At 50.8% G+C, this 21,900-nt stretch overlaps 2 protein-coding genes across 2 annotated transcripts in view; both read right to left on the bottom strand.

Annotated features, from left to right (window-relative positions):
• Positions 1-274, bottom strand: part of CORO2A (coronin 2A) — a 46,010-nt gene extending 45,736 nt beyond the window's left edge. Inside the window, exon 1 of the mRNA XM_032206276.1 lies at positions 210-274. The gene's annotated coding sequence lies outside the window, so the exon portion shown is untranslated. The remainder of the gene's footprint in view (positions 1-209) is intronic.
• Positions 275-3,186: 2,912 nt separating this feature from the next.
• On the bottom strand, positions 3,187-21,434 carry TBC1D2 (TBC1 domain family member 2). The gene is made up of 13 exons (XM_032206679.1): positions 20,949-21,434; positions 20,116-20,248; positions 19,481-19,622; positions 17,656-17,792; positions 16,839-17,026; positions 15,343-15,729; positions 14,390-14,500; positions 12,589-12,776; positions 10,710-11,180; positions 9,326-9,446; positions 6,736-6,921; positions 5,949-6,070; positions 3,187-5,230 (listed from the first exon to the last, which is right to left on the bottom strand). Exons 1-13 carry the CDS (start codon positions 21,357-21,359, stop codon positions 5,029-5,031), a joined length of 2,799 nt encoding a protein of 932 aa, XP_032062570.1. The 5' UTR covers positions 21,360-21,434; the 3' UTR covers positions 3,187-5,028.
• Between the last annotated feature and the right edge of the window lie 466 nt (positions 21,435-21,900).

Below are 21,900 nucleotides of genomic sequence, written 5' to 3'. Positions count from 1 at the left end.
AAAGCCACGGCTCCGCACAAAGCCGGGTGGGGCCGCACCCTCCCCGAAACCCCCCTCCCCAACCCCACGCGATGCTCCCCACACCCGTGTCCCCGTTCCCCCCGCGTGGGTGCCGGGGCGGGGGGAGCCGGGGGGATGCTGCAGGTGCCGGGGCGCGCCCTCCCCACGCGTGTCCCGGCCCCACAGCCCACCCCAGCCGGGTGTCCTACCTCGCCGCTGCCGGCCGGGGGTCGGGCAGCCCGCAGGCTGTGCACATGGGAGCCGTGCCGAGCCGTGCCGAGCCGTGCCGAGCCGAGCAGTCCCGCCCCGGCCCGCCCCCCGCGCCGCACCCCTGGGTGCCCGGCGGAGCCGGGGCTGGGGCAGCTCCCCCGGGGGTGCAGGGGAAGCACCGGGCAGGGCAGGGGCACGGGGGGGCCGCCGGAGCCCCGCAGGGTGTTTGTCTGCCCCAGGAGCTGTCAGGAGCAATCACAGAATTTCTAGGTTGGAAGAGACCTCAAGATCATCGAGTCCAACCTCTGACCTAACGCTAGCAGTCCCCACTAAACCATATCCCTATGCTCTACATCTAAACGTCTTTTGAAGACTTCCAGGGATGGTGACTCCACCACTTCCCTGGGCAGCCTGTTCCAATGCCTCACAACCCTTTTGGTAAAGAAGTTCTTCCTAACATCTAACCTAAAACTCCCCTGGCTCAACTTAAGCCCATTCCCCCTCATCCTGTCACCAGGCACATGGGAGAATAGACTAACCCCCACCTCACTACAGCCTCCCTTAATGTACTTATAAAGAGCGATAAGGTCGCCCCTGAGCCTCCTTTTCTCCAGGCTGAACAAGCCCAGCTCCCTCAGCCGCTCCTCGTAGGACTTGTTCTCCAGGCCCCTCACCAGCTTTGTCGCCCTTCTCTGCACCCGCTCGAGCACCTCGATGTCTTTCTTGTAGTGAGGGGCCCAAAACTGAACACAGTACTCGAGGTGCGGCCTCACCAGAGCCGAGTACAGGGGGACGATCACCTCCCTAGCCCTGCTGGCCACACTGCTGCTCACAGAGCCACAGGATTGTCTAGGCTGGAAGGGAACGGGCCCTGCTCTCCTGGGAGGGGCTGACACCTGCCTGCCAGGGGAAGCAGTGAACAGATTCCTCGCTTTGCTTTCCTTGCACGCACAGCTTCTGCTTTACCTGTCGAGCTGTTTTTATCCAAACCCACGAGCTCTCACGCTTTTACCTCCTTCGATTCCTCAGAGCTAGTTTGGGTGCCAACAAAGGGATGGGTTTCGCAGCCCCCTCCCCTTTGCAGCCTGTGCCTGCACAGCAGGGACTGTACAGCGGTGTCTTTGCTCTCCATCTTCTGTTCTGGGACCTCTCAGCAGGCTGTCAGCTAGGGCCTGGCCACTGACAGAGGTGGCTGGTGGCAAAGAGCACCCTCAGACAGCACTTGTTGTCCTCTTGTAACGTCCTTGGACGTTGCCACTATCTCAAAGCTTCCTACCACCTTGGCACCAGAAGGCACCAACAAGGAGGTTTGCGTTACTAAATTAAAGCCTAACACCTGAGCAGATACTGACTCACCAGGGAACTTTTGGGGAGCTCAAGGTGAGCCTTCGCAGCTGGCAGGAAGCTACTGGTGAATAACAAGGAGAAATGGGAACTTGGTCTCGCTGGCTGCGGTGGGACAGGGGACCCCTCACCCCAAAAGTGACCGGCTGTGCTGCTTCCCTCTCTGCAGAGCTCCTGGGGCTGGGCGGGCAGTGCACAGGGGTAGTTTCATAACTGAGCCTCGAAGTGTGGCCCGCAGCCTGTGACTGAACTCCAGGAAAGGGCTGAAATTACCTCTGAGGGGATTAAGTTACGTCAGCTCCACCACTGTGGCCCCGCTGTGGGAAAGAGGTTTGTCTTCTGGCACCTGACACTTCCCCAGGCCAGGGCGAGCTGATGTTCTGCAAGGGAGGCCAGAGCAGTGGGAAATGGGAAGGGAAGGGAAGGGAAGGGAAGGGAAGGGAAGGGAAGGGAAGGGAAGGGAAGGGAAGGGAAGGGAAGGGAAGGGAAGGGGGCAGAGAGCCCAGCGCGCTGAGGGCAGCTCCTGCAGCAGGGCGTTGTTGCTCCCTCACAGGCAATGCCTTGTCCCTCTGCTCTGTCCTCTCCCCGAAGGGAAGCCCGAGCTTGGGATAAACATTAACTCGGCACAGAACAACCTCCTGGGCTTGCCTCTCTCCCGGGCAGCAGGCTGGGACGCAGGAGTGGATCAAGTGGCTTTGCTCTGCACCAACCCTTCTGCAGTCACGGGCTTCAGCTGCAGCACATGAAGGTAATGGTGGCTCAGGCCACAGATCCTTCCAGCCCAATGCCACCAGGGCCAGCAAGGGGGGGGACAAGGGAAGCTTCCCAGCGTCTACTCAGGGACTTTGGGAGCCAGCAACGGATTTCTGTGCATTTGGCCACCCTCCCAACAGTTGGTACCCTCAGAAACATATAAATGTGGTGACCCCGAGGTCCTGCAATGGATCTATGGATTAACTGCACGTTCTGGGACAATAAATAAATAAAAATCTGAACTGTTACTTTCGAGGCTGGAGCTGGTATCTCCCGTTTTAGGAGGCTTCATTTAAAAAGTAGTGATGTGTGTACAGCTAACTGTGTTGTGGAAAGAAACCCGTTCTGTTCACAGGTGCCAGCACGGGCAGATGGAGCTACTGGGCTGTGCAAGCAGGTCGAACTCTTGTTTCCAGCCACAACAGTTGGCTGTGGCAACACAAATTATCCTCGGGCACTTGGTGCAGAGGTAACCTCTGCTCAGAACACCACAGGATTTACTGGTGCTTACCTCTGGGCCCAGCTGGCATTTTGTGACCGGAGCACGTAGGTTGAGGAGCCCCAGAGTTTGTGGAGCAGAAGGGAAGTGGCGCAGGGCCCGTGAGGATAAGCCAGCTCTGGGGTGCGGGTCTGCAGAGGCCGTGCAGATATTCCTGCTTCCCCCAGAGCTCAGACAGGCAGCACCAAAAACGCCTGGCTGGCAGTATGACTGGAGGGCATGGCCCTCAGTGCATGCACACGTGGAGCAAGGCTGAGACAAAACAGAAGAGAAACTGCTAACAGCGCTGGGGTGTCCTTCCCTTCTGAGTTCAACTAAAAATCACTTCCAGTTTTTCCCATCAGGAACAAGCTCCGCTCGAACACACTGGTGCTTACATCTCCTTTAGAAAAGTTTAATTTATTTTTTATAGGTCATTATGTAACACAAACAGACCAGTGCGCATTCATACACCGCATAGACATGTCAGACTGGGGTTTGGTCTGACAACGCATGTTTTAAGTGCCTTTTTTAAAGAACGTAGGGACAGGATGGAAGGAAAAGAAAAAAATCAGCTGCTGCAAAAGGCTCTTGAAAAAAATACAGTTGTAAGTGTGGTCCTAATTTCCATGTCTTGATTTAAGAGAGAATGCCTCTCAAAACTCTGTAACAGCACCCTGTATGTGTGCGCATGCATACACACAGCAGTATGCATTAATTGGATTAGCAGTACGACCTGTAAAGAAAAACCTTCTGAGCTTCTGTGGCATCCTTTTGAAAGCAGTGTTTCTGTTTGAGATACTGTGGAAGGACTCGAGTAACGTTTTCTTCTCACCCCAGGCTCTCAGCGTGCACAGCTGTCGATGCCACGCGGTGGATTTACCCCGCTCCTGCCCCTCTAACCTGCTGCAGGGCTCCCAGCCTCCCCAGAGCCTCATCTCCACTTGGGTTACGTCCACGCGGTGTGATCGGCCTCTAGAGGTCTCTGCAAACTCAGGCTTTATCATTGTTGAGCCTGGCTGATCGGCCCAGCAGTGTCTGGAGTAGAGCTGAGGCAAGCTACCTGTCTCAGGTGAGCAGAGGCCAGGGCTGTGAGCGCCTCCTTCCCCTTCCTCCTCGAGCACAGGTGGCTTGCAGCACAGGAGGGGTAAGCGGGGTGTAATTCACTCAGGCAGGGCATCTCCATGCACTTGACACATGGAGGCCAGCTGCTCCTTCAGGAAATGTTAATGTTTTTTACTTTTGTGACCTTGTCCAAATGGTTCCACCCGCAGAGCGCTGTACCCCATGGGGTCAGAGCACCATCAGCACTGGAAATTTGGGCACAGCAAAGAGAAAAGAGGGATCCCCTTCAAAACCTCGCGGCGTTCAAGTCAGAAGGAACATAATCATGTGGATTATGAACACAGAGACAGGGACATCAGTGCAGGGGTCCAGCCAAGCCACAGATGGCTCTGCTCAGATCCCAACAGAGAGGAGAGGCGCCTCCCAGAATTTCCCAGTCGGGCAGAGGACACACCTTGTGCTCCCGTGGGCTCCCGCAGGAACTGAAATGAACTGGGGAGGCGGCTCCACCCTCCCACACCTCATTTCACTTGTCCCAGTCTGAGCCCCACGGGAAGACGTCCTCCAGCTCCCAGGCCTTCCTCAGCCCCAGCAGTCACCCGGGGAGCGCGGTGTGACCCAGTGGCTGCAACGTTAAAGGCGTGCTCTCCTGGCAGGATAGCCTCTGATGTGTTCAAAGAGCTGCTCCCCTCCTCACCAACTAAGCAGCTTTGGGTACCAGTGAGGGACTGTTCTCAGATTATGTGTTTTTTTTGTTTGTTTGTTGTTCTTTGTTTTGGTTTGTTTTTTTGTTGTTTGTTTGTTTGTTTGTTTGTTTTCTGGTGATTTTACATGTACAGAAACATCTCTTTCAAGCCTCCATCAAAAAAGGTGGAAAAGCCCTGCCTGGCTGGGTCACTTGCACCATGCCAGCGCCCATCAGGGTGCCACTGCTGGTACCTCCTGCAGATCTCCAGCTGCAGTCCCGCATTGCACGGCACCGGGTGGGCAGGAGGGGGAGAAGTACAGGAGAGGATGAAGCTCCTCTACCACCTCCATCATCACAAAGCCTGGGTCAACCCCCAAATGGTCCTGTACCTACAGCCTTGCTTCCTGGGGCAGACGAACGCCCGCTGTGATCACCTGTGCTGCCTCCATCTCTTACCGACAGCTGCTTTCGGAGACAAACTCTGTTTCTGCTAAATCTCTTCTTCCTCTTCGCTGACAGCGTCCTGCAGGTCCTGAGGCCCCTGCTCTGCTCTCTCTTTGACGTAGGCTGCCTTGATCTGTTCCAGCTCGCACAGCTCCGTCTCCAGCTCTTCCCGGTGCATTGTCCGCCGGTTCCTCAGCAGCTTCATGGGGAAGGGGTTTAACTCATTGAAGGCAATGTTCATCAGCTTCCTGCAACGAAGAGAGGCCTGGTGACCCCAGTTACTGCCTGAGATGGCAACAGATGCCCAAGAGTTTTAAGAGAGGGAGGCTTTTCCAGACCATCTACCTCTGCTGCAGATTGCACTTGGCTGCCCCAGGAGGCTGCAGAGAGCACAGCCTCGTGTTTCAGCTCTGGGCTCAACAGCCACCGAGCAGCAGAACCACGACTGAATCACAGGCACTGCTTCTAGCACAGCACCAGCCCAGGCGTGTCTTTTTGGGTACCAGCATGCAGCAGTCAGCGAGGAGCTGGGCTATCAGAAGCCATCTCTGATGGCCCCTGGAGTAGGAACAGTCTGCTCTGTTCAGCTCATCCGATTACATAAATGTTCCTCTTGTGCACGCGTTGTCACCACAGGTTGTGAGCAGCTCTCTGCTCCCAAAAACCCCGACTGCTACACCTGAGAGAAACCCAGCAGGGGACAGAGAAAGTTCCTGCTGCTGAAAAATGAGGGCCGGCCCAGACTTTGTGGCCTGGTCTGTGGTAGCATGCCTTCACCCTAGCCCAACAGGCTTTAAGTAACAGCATGCAGAAAAAGTCAGAAAGGAGGCACATTGTCAACGTCCTGGTGACCTGCCAGTGCATGCATCTCTCTTAACTGACTGGTCACAACTCTTTTCAGGCTGACCTAAGAGGCAAGCAAGCACAGGCCCAGAGTAAGAGGCTGACTATACCCCACAGTCCTACCTGCCATCCACAATCATCCTTGTGAAAAAACGCAGGTACTGGTAAATCTCCACATTGTCATGAATCCTTAGGATTTCCTCCTCGTTGTATTTAAAGATTGCGAGAGCATAGCGGAAAATCACCTGGAAGGTTGAAAGGCATTTCAGTTGACAAAGTCTTAGGCAGCTGAGGGATCAGCTTATAACATGGCTTAAAACACGGGGTAAGGAACTGCAGTTCATGCTGGTTGCTGGGCTCCTGCTGTACTCTACAGGCTGCTTTAGGGCGGGCCTAAAAAAAAAAAACAGAGCTAATCCCACAGGAATGACACTCTGTTTGCTAATTCACAACTCCAGAGCACACCTGATCCTCCAAAAGGACGCCACAGGGCTCTCACAAGGGTTCTCCCGTTCTCCCCACACACTGGTGCAACACGAGACTCACATTTTTTCACAAGTGCTAAATCTCTGCCTGTCTCCTGCTCCATGTATCTGTCCCCTCTCAGCTAGGTCTGGGTTGCAGAGCAGAAGACACCGTGGCCTGTCAGAGAACTGTTTCTAGCAGGACTACGTGCTAAAAAATGTCAGGGGCACTGCACACACGGTATCAGGGACTAGGACTGCCTGCAGGCAGCAACTACACAGATGACATCGGATGGCAGGGAGGCACCAAGGCACCCCACCAAACAGTCAGGGTAGGACAAGAGGCCCAAACCCCCATCTCTTTGACACACGTGGACATCCTTCATTCGGCTATCACGTCACAGAAGTAGTGCAGAAGGAAGGGAGGCCTAGATTCATGGTTTCACCTTAGTTCCTTCATACAAGAAGGCATCCCACACTCGCAGGAGGATGTCGCTGACCAGGCTGTCCACAAAGGCCACCAGAAACCAGTTGAAGGTGATGAGGGAGACATCGATCTGATGCTGCTCGAAATGAGCCGTGAGGCGAGGCAGCTTCTCTGCCAGGAAGTCTTTGAAGACTCTCTGATCTACCTGAAGTTGACGAAAAAGAAAACAACGAATTATCTGTTAAAAGCAGTCCTGGTGCTGAAGGAGAGGAACAACGCAGCAGGACAATGAGCCAATTGCATGAGCCAAGATACAGAAACGCAGTCAGCGAGGTCCCTGACTCAAGTTTATAAAGGCTTCATCTCAAGGAAGTTATGGTTTCGTGAGGGGAAGTGCTACACAGCAAGAACAGGGTTAGGTCTTTCCCTGTACCACATCACACCACTGCCCCAGTTCTGTCAGCCCAGTTACCTTTGAGCCCGTAGTACAAACCAGACAAGGTGATATGCTTTGGTCTTTAAAACCCACAAGAACTACATTTTGATTTTCTCAACCAGCTTTCACTTTATCAAGCCAATCCACAAAGTATCACCCTAGACCCTCCTCTTCATTTTCTTCTTGGATAGACTTACAGAGGCCAAACATGAGCCCAGGAAGTCTTACGAAAAGAAAAGGCTCACTCAGCTGACGGTCTTTTATCACCAAACGTAGGGGAGCCTGTGTGTCCTCCAGCCTGCTGTTGTTTTCCCTGGCAATCACTGTGCTGAGTGTCCAGTGCTGTCTATTAAAATCTCACTGCTAACCCTACCTGCTCCAGATCACTGCAGCACAGACATCTTGCTGTCTGCACAATGATTTGGCTGCTTCCCAAGCCTCTGTGGGCTGACCTCTTCACTGGCACACCAATGTCCCAGTAAACACCATCAATTCAGTGGCAGAATCACTCACTCTCCACTACTGATGCTTGCAGCCTCCTCCACTGCGAGCTCACAGCAGAAACCCTCTGTGAAAGGACCACACACAGTAACGAGACCGAGGTGATGGCCAGGTGCACCAGGCTGGGCACTGCTGGGTGTGGGTGGTAGGGTCACACAATTACACTTCCACAGAGCTAAACGGAATTTATCCTGGCTCTGTGCCCATCTGGGAGGACACCGTACATCTGATACAAGACAACACACCTTGAAAACCTTGAAATCCAGGAACTTTGAACCAGGAGGATGAGTTACTTATAAAACTTCTTATATCAAATGGCCACAGGGCTTTTGATATGCAGGAAAAAAAGAAAAAACAAAAAACAAAAAACTGATACGCAGCCCCAAAGCCAGAACTAACACTGCATTTGATCATGAACTGAAACAGAGTGAATATAAAATAACAGTACATAAAAATACCAGAAGCACGGGGCACTCCAAAAGATAGGGTGAGGTTTCTAAAGAAAAATGCAATGGGCTCCAGAATGGCATTTTCTTCCTGTTTGGTTCTACATCTGTCAGCATTTGCCACTTCACTTTTTCGCTTTTACTGGGCCCTCCTTACAATAAATTCTTCCTTCTGACTAACCTGACCTCCAGGTTGTTATTCAGGAGTGGTACTCAGTATATTAACCACTCTGTAGCTCTGTAATGGAAGGGACTGAAAGGTGATGTCAGCTGTCCTGTGAGAAATCAAACACAGTGCAAGCTCACAGCATCATAGACTTGTGAAAGGGTTTGGGTTGGAAGGGGCCTTAAAGACAATCCAGTTCCAGCTGTGAGAAACAAAGTTGTGTTTTTGCACTAGGAGGTGTTTTTGCAGTGGAAAATTCCCCTAACCTTGCATATTCAAAAGTGCTTGTGCAGCACAGCAGTGTGGAGTATGTTAAGCAGATAAGGGGAAGGTCCCACTGTCCCAAAATAAGGAGGATAGCTAAGAAAAACAGGATGAGCAGTACAAAATCAGTAAAAACAAAAATCACGGGCTCTCTAGTCAGGAGAGAAGAAAGGAAAAAAAAAGGAAAAGGAGAAATTAATGGTTGGTCAAATTAAATTGTACATATGTGGTGTAGAAGTGTGTCGAGTAGGCTGTGAACCTGCAGTACTCAGCCAATGAGGAAACAGAGGAGAAATCAGGTGTTGGGTTGTAGGGAATATAAATTTATGGTCAACTTTTACTGTGTGCTCCTGCTTGCAGGACGCCCACCATTGCAACTGCAAATAAAATAGCTTCACAGAAGATCCTGTCTGAAGAAAATTGTTGAGATTTTTCTCACACAGTCCCCGGCCACGGGCAGGGACCCCTCCTGCTAGTCCAGGTTGTCCAAAGCCCCAGCCAGCCAGGGATGGGGCATCCACAGCTTCTCTGGGCAGCCTGTGCCAGTGCCTCACCACCCTCACAGTGAAGAATTTCTTCTGAATATCTAATCTACATCTCCCCTCTTTTGGTTTAAAGCCATTACTTCTTGTCCTGTCACTGCAGGCTCTGGGTATCAAGCTGGGAGGAGCAGGACAGACTGAGGCTCCCCTCCTCTTCAGACTGCTCCTGGCTGCATCGCTGGTGCCCAGGTGAAACAAGTTGGCCTTTAAACCTCTAGTGTAAATCACGGCAGAAGTGAGAGCGCCCAGCTCACCTGTGATGTTATCAGTGTGTCGCTGTAGTAGTCTGCTGGCATCAGGTTCTCCACAATGTGGACGAGGCACCAGAAGGCACTTTCCTCATCTTCCAGGACCAGCAGGGCAACAGCTGCCAACCTGTGATGGACAGGACACAGTGAGGCAGTGCTGCACTGCAGGACGGGACACAGGTCAGCACAGGTAGAGGGGAATCCAAGATTCCTCTTGGCTTGTCTCTAGCTCTGTCAGAATCCAAAACATCAGATGCAGGAGGAGAGTTGGTCAGACAGTGATCTGTTCTGCGGGTTTCTGAGGAAGCCAGGGGGTTGTGATTTTCTTTCCCGTGTGCCTCTGTCAGCAAACATGCAGCATCAAATACAGAGCTGCTGTGATAAAATGAGACTCCCCAGCTAAGAGGATGTTCTGCAGACCCTCACAGTTGGCAAGGTGTGCTGCTCTTGGCTATGTCAGTGTGGGAAACGGCTCACGCAGAGATATTCCAGGACATGGCTCACCTCCCCCTCCTATCCATCCTCCCTGACCCCCTTTAGTTCTGACTTACCCAGTTTTAGCCAGATGGGAAACGTTCAAGGCCAGGCTGGATGAGGTTCTGAGTAAACTGCTCTTCTGGAAGATGTCCCTGCCCATGGAAGGGGGGCCAGACTAGATGATCTTAAGGGTCCCTTCCAACCTAAATCATTTTATAGTTCTGTGACAGCTAATATCAGGGGACCTCTAGAGTGGCAAGTGTCATTCTGAAGACCACCCAAAGAGCAACAGCAATAGCTTAAACAGACTTTCCTCACGTGTGAAGATCCAACCAGGAATTCCTTTCCTGCAGCTATTGTCTGATGTCCTTCTTCCTCAGCCACACACTTCTAAGAACTCTATTTTTATCTTTTTGGTAGCCAGAATTTGGTAAGTAAAAGTGGAAGATCCCCTGAGCCTTCCCTTCACCAGACAGAACAAGCCCAATTTTCTCAGCTCCTCCTCAGGTGTCATGTGCCCCAACCCTCTCATTCCTAATGCTTCCCATTTCCTTCAACTCTTCTCATAAAAAGGGAACACCAGGGTGCTCTGCTGAGCACATTACGAGTCAGAAATTCAGTCCTACCCTCCTGCTGTTATTTTGGGACTGCCTCACTCCGTCTCCCAAAGCTGTTCCTTCCTATTCTGGAGCTATGGAGGAGCCAAACAAGTGCATCCTGCTGCGTGCTACATCCCAGCAACAACACTGGCTGGAAAATGACACCAGATGCAGAACTCTGCAGTAAAATACCTAGAGCCAGTGCGGATCTAGAGAGAGAGATGAGCCTGGGACTGCACGAATCACAGCTTAAAGCAAGCGTCTACACCTTCTCAGTGCTCTCCCACGAAGAAGCAGCACACCTTGTTCCTCACCTGTTCAATCCCTGGCAGTACCCGATGGCAGGATTGTGCCAGGAGAATGCCAGCAGCACCCTCCGGAGCTTGGGGATGAGCTGGGAGGTGGGAGAGGAGAAATATTTGTTGTTGGTCAGTGTCCGGGGCAGGTCAAGCTCAATCTGCCGGCAGGCAGGGTGCTCGGTGCTCTTGCTCTGCCTCAGCAGCCGCTGGTAGTGGTCCGGCAGGCGGCTGCAGTGCCGGCTGACGATCCACCTCCAGACCCGCTGCCGATGCTCCACAGGAATGCCGCTTCGAATGAGGCCCTTCAGCTCTGCAGAGGGGCTCAGCTCCCCTACGCCGTTCCACCGGTCGCGCAGGGGCTTCTCCACCACCTCCTGGCTCCGCAGGTTGTTGGACTTGATCTCCAGGGCTTGGATTTTGGCCAGAAGTTTCCAGTCCTCGACTTCGTAGTCAGGCACAGTCATGAACCCGTACTCATCGTACTCGCTGGAAAGGCACAGGGCTGAGGTTAGTGCAAAGGCCAGTTCCCTGCCAGGTTCCTGTCACCCACGCCAGAGCACAAGCATCCTCCCTTGCTTCTCTGGCAGCTAGGTGGAAGAGCCTGCTGCCTCAGGGCCATGAAGGCAGAGCAACAGCACAGACGTATGAACTCAGGTGTAGCTTTGCTCTGAGCTACAGCCTGACCCCACCAGACCTCTCTCACCCTGTCTGATCTCCTACCCACCTTGCTTAACCTGTGTACCTTCTCCTTACCACATGCTAGTGCAGAGGGAGTTCTCCAGGAAGGGACTGCAAAGCCCTCAGGGCATCAGAACAAAGAGCAGGGATCCACAGCCCTTTCAGATGTCTCCCTGTGCACCATGCAAATCTCCTACTAACCAGAAAACCCCAAGAGTGCTGATAGTAGGGCTTGCTGAGGGTTTGTGCATCATCCCTGGTAAGTGATGACAGTATGTGAGAGAACAACACAAAACCATGCCAGGGGAGGTTCAGACTGGGCATGAGGAAACATTTCTGCACTGTGAAGGCAGTTAAACAGTGGAACAGGCTTCCTAGTGAGGTGGCTGGTGCCCCATGCCTGTCAGTGATCAAAAGTTATTTGGACAATGCCCTCAAAAACAAGCCTTAACTTTTGCTTGGCCCTGAAGAGGTCAGACAGTTGGACATGGTGGTCTTTGAAGGTCCCTTCCGACTGAATTATTCTGTTCTGTTGTGTTCTAGTCAGGCCACATGCTGGGATATTTGCAAGGTATCATTATATTGATCGGATATCCACTATTTCCACATCACCTCACCAAATGAGCTTCCTCTACCTCTCCTCACAGGTCATGGCTCCAAGTCCATGCTGTAGAGCTGCCCCCAGATCCTTCTTGCCCACGCATTCACTTCCAGTGCTGGACGCTTGTGGGGGTGGAAATGTGTTGGGAATTGGCACAAAGGGCATGGACATGAGTCCGTGGAACAACTGTTCGATCTGAGCTTGCCTTAAGCAACCAGGAGTAGGCCTTAGAAAATCTCATGGCCTGCTGTAGCTGAGCAAACCAAGCTACCAGAGTAACTGTGAGAAGCTCCCACGACAATGATTCCCACATCGCCCAATTGAGGAATTCAGAAAAATATTGTTACCAGCAGCTGGCTTCAAGGACAAGGTCTACGTGACTGCTAATCACAAGGGGGTTGTTTTCTTGCAGGTGGGGTTGTTTTCTTGTAGTTGTTTGTCTGAGTGCTTTTGACCAATAATCTTGTGTGAAACACTGTTCGCCCCTGTTAAGTTCACTATAAAAGTTAGGCTATTCGGGCAATAAAATGGAGCATGATCTGACTCTACTGGTGTCTGTCGTGCCTTCGGCCGTGCGTCCTCTAACAGAAACGCCCCCGTGCTCTTGTCTATTACCTCACAGGGTTCAGGTTCAGACCTTCTTCTGCTCCCTCCTTCACATCCCACTGGAGCGCTTCCTGGATGAGGTTCCTCACCAGCTCAGCATCGGAGCTGGGCAGGCCGGGCACGGTCTCCTGCAGCTTCCGCAAGACCGTCAGGTATTTGCTCTCCATCTGGCAGTTTCGGGCTTGCAGGCAGGCACACTGATGGGGAAAGAAGAGGGAATGAGCTGGCTCACTGATGTTCTTCCTGTACCGCCTCCGCTCTCTGCTGGTCTTGCCCACACATCAAGCAAAGACTCCTGAACAGCAAGGCCCCTGAGAACACACCCAGAAGTTTTCACAGAAATTGCAGGCATGAATGGACCTCTGTGGTCAATGAACAAGCACAAGCCACATTAGCGAGCACACATCAGCAGTTGCTTTTTGAGGCTTTTCGAGTGTGAGACCCAATACAGCATCACCTACTTACCTCATGAATTGCACCAGTGGGTGGCCATATCCCAGGCAGCTCAGCTCAGAGACAACACTGCAGCTGAGCTCTCCACAGGCTTTTCCCCTGCTTCTTAGACAAGTTCTCTACCCCACACTGAGGTGTACCCTGACAAAACACACCACTCAAGGGACTGAGCTGGGACCATGCGATTTGCAGGACACAGACAAGGTGAACACATGCCCCACAGCAACCCCAGTCCCATCACACTGATACAGGTTTCTCAAGCGCAGGAAGCTCAACCGAGTTCAAACAGAGCAAGACAGTCCCTGCTGCCACCATACTCCAGGGCACAGAGAGACAGAGAGAGAGAGAGAGAGGTAGAAATGAGGATTGTTATCCGTTGTTATTGTTATTGTGATTGTTAACTCACAACTGAGAAACTAAGGCCACAAAGGTGACAAGACTCACCCAATTAGTGTTTCACAGGAACCACAGTGAAGATTCCTGCTCAGTGGGAAGCAGCAGTTGAAAACAAAACAACAGCAAAAAAAATCATAGGAAGAATTAGGCTGCATATAGAGGGGAAATAAATGAGTGTAGGATACTGTCATGCTACCACTTTAACCAGCCTTTTGCCTCAAATCGAACACATCAGTCTGATTACTTTCCTTCTGAAGGTTACAGCAGGTGCAGGATCAGAGGAGGGCAGTAAGTTGAGGTAGACAGGATTTCAAAAGACTAGGAAGCAAACAGATGCAAGCATGACAATAACACCCCAAAGGCAGCTGTTTGCCCTGTACTAGAATCCAAGACTGTGGAGACATCCCTTGAAACCCAGGAAGGAAAACCCAGGGAACAAACGCCAGACTCAGAAATTGGTTCAGAACCAGCAGGTAGGTTTGTCTGAGAGTAACCAGGTTATGCAATAAAATTCAAGCTTAAGATGAACTCTGAACTAGCTGCAGGATCCGAGAGTCCTGACACCTGACAGTGCCAAGCCTCCTAGAGAAATCAAAACTAGATGGAGCCAGCGTGCAGTCAGCCTGCCAGCTCTCAGGAAACTTTCCTCATTCCCTGAGCATACTGTGATTTCTTTATTCGTTTCCAAAAGCATAGCTGAAATGCAGGAATCTGGGTTATGTTTCAGCATCCCTAGGACTGAGTTTTGCAAGTATTTTACTTTGACTGAAAAAAAAATAAATTATAATATCTAATTTGGGAACAACACAAAGCAGAGAAAACATTATGCTAAAAAAGAAAGCAAAGCATGTTAGGAAGAAAGCTGCTTCTTGGTGTGTTTTGTATCAATATCCATTCCAGTGTCCGTTCTGGAAAGAAATAAGAAAAAGCTCTCCCCAAGAAAAAAGTTATTTTGCCTCACCTTCATCAGAAGGGCTTTTTCATTCTCAGCAGCACTTGTCCAGAGCCGAGTAACCTGGTGGATCTCCGAGTTGAGAAACTGGTTCTGGGTTTTGTATGCATCAATATCGTCCTGCCACAAAGCAAAACAGTCACAAAGGGACAGCTCTTGAGTGTCCCAAGAGGGAACTGAGATGTGGAGTGTGTTAGGGACACGAAAATATCTCAAAAATACCATGTTCTGGGAAGAAGAGAGGACTTCCCAGGACAAATACTACCTATGGAGGAAATCAAGGCCCAACATTAAATAGAAATGTCATACATAGAGAAGACACCTGGAAAATCCCAAGTGTACTGCATGTATGTGCTTTGAAAACACAGAGACAGCTGGGTGATATAAAGCTAGAGAAACACCTAAATGAGATGAAGAATATAGATGTTTTGTACTCTTTAAATATAAAAATAAATAAATAAATAAATAAAAAGGATAGAGATCTTAGCCCCATGGGTGGCAGCAAAACACTCTCCCACAACCAAGTAAGTGGCTCTTCTAGAAATTCTCCACCACATGCTAGCAGTTCGTTACAACTCTGCAAACGGTGACAATACAACAGGCTGGATTTGAAAGAACCAGGATGTGTCAGGAAACCATTGGCACGAGGGAAATGCACATCAGCAGGGCCAGTGATCACAGCTAGTGAGACTGCAGCAAGGGGAACAGAAGAGTGAACAAAGAGGCGGGCACTCAATGGGGACATGAAGTCAAAGAAAGCAGACAGAGGGCTGAAGCTGAACCTAACCTGGATGCTTTTAAGAACCCTATTAGAACCAGATGAGCCCACCCTGCCTCTGATGTGGGGACAGACAGCACACCTAGAGAAACACGCTCTCTGGTTTCCACGAGGAACAGCCTCCTGCTGAACCAGAGGGTAGAGAAATGGGAGCTCCCAAATGACTTGTGTCATCTCCACGCACCTTCAGATGCTCAATCTCCTCCTGCTGCTTATACAACGTCTCGGCCGTGATTGTGTTGGCTTCCTGCAGGGGATCAGAGAGCTCTCGGGCCATCTGCTCCGTCAAGGCCATGATGACTTCTTGTTTGGCATGGTTCTTCTCCATCAGATGCTGCACGTGCTCTTTGAGCTCCTGAATGTGGCTGTCTCTCAGCGCAAGCATCTGCTCGAGCTCTTTCTTTTCCTTCTCAAGAGCTTCCAGACGACTGGTGAGGTCAGCAATCTGTCGCACTTTGTGGCGCACCAGCTCCAGCCTGTCCTTATCTTCTGCTGCAGTGAGATACATGCTAGATACTCGCTTCTCCTGCTGGGCCGCCTCCAGGGCTTTGTGGAGAAGTTTAACCAGCTCCTGGAAAAGGAGTGCGAAGCCATCGCATCACAGTGCTGCCCAGGGTACCGGCAGCACGGACACTACAGACCCCAGCACAAACGAGTGAACAGCGAAAGATTCTCAGGATCTCAGAGCTGCCTCCTTTCAGAAGCAAAAGTGAATGCAGCAACCTTGGCATCACAGCGTCCCCCTAGCAGAGGAGCTCTGCTCTCAGAGCTAGGCCTGAAACGTCTTTGCAGCAGACCGCAGGCACCTTGACTTTAGGTGCATTGCTAGTAAGAGACCTGCTGCTCCAGCTTTCAACAACCCACCCTTCCTGGGAGGCCCAGCAGAAGCCAGAGTAGCTGGAGGTCAGCTCAGCAGTGTGGTAAAATGGAAGCGAGGGAAATAATGCAGTACACATCTCTCTCTGCTACCAGATGGAAATTGATGTACACATTTCAACTTGCCCTCTACCAGAGTCCTCCCTCGCTCCATCCCACACCAAGGCACAAAAGCTTGCCCCAGCACCGTGCTGCTGATTCAGGCTCTGCTGCCTCAGACATTTAAGGAGGCAAATCAAGGGTGTAACTTGATTGCCCCCTATGGGACCTGGCTCTCCTGGCTCTTCTGCTGGAAGAGCTACCAGCATCATTAGTGGGGAGCCCAGCGTTGCTTCATGCATGTGGAGAAGAGAATCACTCAGGAGAGACAGCCCTTGCAGTGCCTCAGGTACTGGGCTTCTCCAATCAAGTCACCTCTTAATTGTGGATCACTGTTCAAGGAAGTGTTACCTGTAAAAAGCACAACTCAGCCCTGCAGTTCCTGCCAGCATCGTGGTACCTTACCCAGGACTGTGCTTCATGTACAGACACGCCAGCATGACTGATATCTGCAGAACACACCTGGATTTGTTCAACCTCCCTTTTCCAGCCTCTCTGCTAGATGTGCTTCCTAGCAGTGGCTGCAGGACATCCCTTTTCCCCTTGTGCTGGGCACAGTCAGGCTACATAGAAAGGGGTAACACCAGGAACTTGAGCTGAGTGCCTGCTGAGCACTCCTCAGCCTAACATCAAGGCCAAGGGAGTCCCTGTGGCCAGTTTCAGGGTCCTGCCCTAAAAAAGCAGCAGACTCTTCATCACACTCACCTTCTGTGACTTGACTTCCTCCGTGAGCGTCAGGATCTGTTGCTGCAGCACACTCACTTTATCCATTGAGCTCCTCTCCCTGGACAGCTCCTCAGCCAAGCCTAGGAAGCCACTGTTCATCCACTTGGCTTTCCGGACCCAGTTCATCCGAGACTCCAGCCTCCCGTCCTCCGGGATCTCCTCCTTAACTGAAGGGAAACAGAATTCATTTACACAGAACGGGGTTGCTGCTATGAACTCCGGTGTCTTGCTACCGGGGGACACACAGCAGCTCTGCCCAGAGGACTGACACACAGGACAGAAAAAATCAACCTGCTGGGATCCAAAGGGTTGAAGCACAGACAGTAGGGATCAACCACAGCTACATCCAAAACAAAGCCACGGTGCTTTATGGTACTTGCCAGCTCTCCTTGCACCCCACCCACCCTGCAGACAGCAATGCAAGTTAGCATCTGTGGAGAGCACAGTCTAAACTCCACAGCTCCACCACATGTTTGGGAAGAAAAGGGTTGAAAGGAATGTGATTGTGCAGCGGTTTAACTTCCAACTCAAAGAAATAAAAGTATGGACTGCCATCACGGGTGGTATTTTTGCCTCTGCAGAAGATTCCAGAAGTAGGAGATAGGCAGATTCAGCCTGAAGCACAGCAAAAAGTGTCATTCTTGTGCTAGAAACAACGGAAGGACCCTGAGACAATGTGACGAGTTCTCATGTCCCGGGACTATTTGCCACTCTGCCCTTCCCTCTCCTGCCAAGTCTGACCCTCTGGTAAATGGTGTCATACTCGCACCAGCTCACACAGTTCAGTAACAGGCACCTGCACACCCTGCCTCCACTTCAGCCTCTTGCTCCTCATCCAGGCTCTCAGGGTGCTCCTGGAATTCACTGAAGTTAAAGATATTCCCATTGTTCCCCCGGAGCTGCTTGGAGACACAGATGTTGTAGACAGTGTTTCTGAAACAAGAAGAGATCAAAACAGCCTTGTGAATAGAAGTCACGAACGCTGCAGCCAGTGCATATGCAAACTGCCCAGTGCCTCACCCCTCCTCGTATCTCAGACTTACTCACATCCCACCCCTCCTCCAAGAACCTGTCTCCACCATGTGCTAAAGAAAATGAACTTTTGATGGCACCAGTGGATCTAAGGGGAAGAGGGGTGAAAGTGGTGGATATTAGGAAGGTGCCCCAATATCGGTACCAGCACAGCGGTGTGAATCAGGTGGGGATCTTCCCCTGTGTCCTTGAGCCCTGTACGTAAAGGCATCAGGCTGGAGGGAAGGATCAAAGCCAACTGCAGAGCAAGCATACTCATTCCCTCTCACCTCCTACCCTTTCCCTCGCTCACTGCAGAAACCCCCAGGTGCCAACAGAAGCTCAATTCACTACACCTTTGATACAGTAAAGTTTCAGGAACGAAATTGCAATCAGACCCAGAACCAGTCCATCACAGACTGTTACAGCTGCTGCTTTCAGATTTTGCCAGGAGAGCTAGGAGATGACTCTACAGGACCAGGCAGAACCAGCAACGTGCTAGTGTTTTCTGCAAAACCTATACAAGAGCGTGAGGCACTTGCCTATCTCTATCTCACACCACCCTGTGCTTTTCCCATGAAACAGGAGCAATTTCGGGATCTGACGAGCTCGGCTGAAAACAGACACACTACACTCATGAAGATCCAGGTCCCACAGCGACAGAGCCTGCAGAAACATTCACAGATCTAGGGGAGTAATATAATTTGGAGCTGAAAAGAAGCAACTGTTATTCAAGCTAGCAAAGGTAAGGCTGGTGATGGGTTACGATTATGGTACTTTTAATTAGAGTGGGGAGGAACGAACGTATAGCCTGCAAAAAGCACAGCTGAGACCGGTACTCTTTGGTCTCATGGAAGGTTTTTCCTCCTAGCAGCATCAGATGGTAGGCAGAGTAGTGGTGGTACAAAACTACAGCCAGCCTCCCCAGCAGAAACATTTGGCAAGTGCCAGGCTACCTGCTGCACCTGCAACCACTCGCATGCTTTCGGTTCTCTGTAAGTGACCGGGACACTACAGTTAAGGAGAGGCTGGTGGGGGTTGGTTTGGAGCAACAGTAGCTGCCCAAGGCTTGTAATTTGTAGCCCTGATGGAGCCACACCTCACAGTGGCAAGGGCAGTGTCAGTGAAGGTTGTGTGACTACTCACATTCTTGAAACTCAGCCAGGGGCAGCAAGCCGCGCAGCCTGAGGGCCATTTTACAGGCTCAAATGCCTTGTGCCTGGAGTTCCTGCTTTGCAGAGTATCCACGGTCCTTTGAAACCACCAGAATGGTCTCCTGTCGCTAGCCTACCGAGTACAGCTCAACCTGCCCACACACCTTTCCAGGAGTGATGCTCGGCTGCGCCACGGCAGGCGTGCTAACAACCAGCTGCAGAGGAAAGCTAAGCCAAGCTCTAGGAAAAACCTAGTGACCAGCCAGGACAGCTGGATGATGTGGAATGCACTGGAACAGAGGGATGTGAAGGAGCTTCCAGCAGGAAGTTTGTTTCTGCAGGGAATATCCTCCATAAAGCTGCTTCATGGTTCGCCTAGGGTCCCGTTTCACACAATACCCAACAGGTGAGGAAGGAAAAAAGTAGCTTGCACTGCAGCTCTCCTCGTGCACTTACTGTATCTCTGTCCAAGGGTGCTTCAGGGAGATGTTCTGCAAAGCAGTAGATGTCTGGGGTGCAGGCAGAGAGGCTGCCTTTAAACCCACCACTTCAGTTGGCGTTTTGACTGGAGGCATAAAGGCCTCACTGTCGACAACATCTATGTAAAAACAAACCAGAAGAAAAGAGGCAAGTGAGCAAGACAGACCTGCGTTGGTCTTTGGCTCCTTCGTGTCACTTAAGAGCCACATTTTCTTACAGCTAGACCTTCTGTGCACAACCTGCCAGGCAGAACAAAGGCAGCAGAGCAGGTTTCCTGCATTTAAGGTCAAATTACAGAAGGTTCCAGGCAGAAGTACATTATCTGCTCAGGGACTACCAACTGCCTTCAGCCATCGGTACCTGAGAATGACTAACTCTAAGCAATCAACCTTTAACCTCCTAAAGGAAGGAGGAACAGAGCTGTTGCTGTTCTTTTCTCCCAGCACAGCATTTGATAGTTTTAATGTGCAGGTAGCATCGATCCAAGCAGTGACAGCTAGCAGCTGCTGTTTGAAAACCTGGCCAGTGCCCCTGTCCGCTCAGAGGTGAGGAGCACCATTCATTGCTGGAGAGCTGAAAGCAGAGGAAGGGCTGACACACGCAACACCTACTTGTTCTGTCAGCCAGGGGTTCATTCACAAGCTGGGAGCTGCCCACAGGAAATCTGCTCGGAGCATTGCAAAATTCCCAACGTCTCACTTGTAGCTGCTGCAGCCAGTACATCATGGCCTGCTTGCTGATTGCCTAAGACAACACAGAACAGGAAGGAAGAGGGCAATCTCATCAGCATGAGATCATCAGCACCCCGTAGGGATGACCACCATGGCTCTCGCCATGCCTGCAGAAATCAAGGCCAGCTGTGTCATGCCTACGCTACAGCCTCCGATTTGGAAGGACTGAATAAATCTGCAGCATGGCCAGCAGAACCTCAGAGGACAGCTGACCTTATTTTATTTTATTTTATTTTATTTTATTTTATTTTATTTTATTTTATTTTATTTTATTTTATTTGACCTGTTTGTTTACTGTGTTCCAAGGCTAAGCAGAAATGCCACAGTTCTTTTAACTGGGGATCACCCATGGAGTTCTCTCAATAGAGATTTTCACAGAGGTAAGAACCTAACAAAGTTCTTTGCTGAAGGAGCCACTTTATACAGGGGAGCTCATTTCTGTTCAGTAAGTTACCAAGTGGACAGCAGGGCTCTCTGGTAACTTTAATTCAGCACCCAATTTAACTTCTACTCCTATTCTTTTAAAGAAAAGTCATCTCACAGGCAGTGGAATCCCAGCCTCGCAAAAACAGTGAAAACAATTTAGGTCCAAAAGGCAAAAGCGCAGGCTGAGGACTAAAGTGAAATTCACACTGAGGTATGTTAGCAGAGATGTGTCTGTCCCGATGGGGAACGCTCTGCACCAGCCCCCAGAAGAAGGTGCTGACCCTTACCTTCAAAGTAAAAACTCTGCTTGGTGTTCTGATCTCAAAAACCCCTTCACCATTCTCCACCTTGCAGTCAAAGCTGGCGCTGGAGAGATCGATAGACCCCAAAGGGTTCACATCCTGTGCAGTTCTGTAGTACAGTAAGTGACATTTATTTTCATCATAGATGAACCAACGAGACTTCCAAGTCTTGATGGGACCCTTGATGCCCAGCTTATTTAAATAGCCACAGAGTTTTTTTCTGGGTGTTTCTCTGCTGGGTTTCAGCTGTACATTTTCTGCTTCTCCAGGGGAGGAAAGCACGGCCTTCTCCTTTGCTGAGGCTCCACCACTCCTGCTGTTGTCTGGGTTTGACTCTGCTAGCTTGCCTGGGACTCCAGCAAGGGGCCAAGTTCCACTTTCTGGTCCTTTTTTCATCTCTTTCAGGAAATATACACAGTATCAAATTGAAACAGTAAATTCTCTAGGTAAGTAAGCCACAGCAGATCCCAAATACCTGCAGATGATGAAAAAAATGAGGAATGAGTTCAGGTCTAGCATCTGACAAAAAACACTCCCAAGCTTTCCAACTACCCAGCCAAGGTCCCAGGCTTCTACTTTTAGCCATCACTCTCTCCCTTCCTGTGCTCAGATGACGTCTACAGATCTGTTTTCTCTGTTCAATTCCTAAACCAGCCCAGAGTAGCAGCCAAGAAGCAGTACCACAATCTCTCAGGTGAAAAGTAAGCCTGTGGGCATTTCAAATCAATAGCAATAACTGGGGGATCTGAAGCCCCAGACAACCATGTTAAGTATCAGCTGCAGAAAACGTGGTTACAAGCTCTGAAGGAACGTGTATTCAGGTCAAGAGATTTCAGGTAATCTTTCCACTGTGTGTCCAATAGATACTGATACTTTAAAACACAGTGTCTGGAGAAAAATCCCACCTTATGCAGCATCCTTTTACACTTTGTGCCAG

Source organism: Aythya fuligula, chromosome Z (assembly GCF_009819795.1).
Source record: "Aythya fuligula isolate bAytFul2 chromosome Z, bAytFul2.pri, whole genome shotgun sequence".
Classification (NCBI taxonomy): Eukaryota; Metazoa; Chordata; class Aves; order Anseriformes; family Anatidae; genus Aythya; species Aythya fuligula.
Note: the sequence above shows the minus strand (reverse complement) of the source record. Positions and strands in the feature narration are given on the sequence as shown.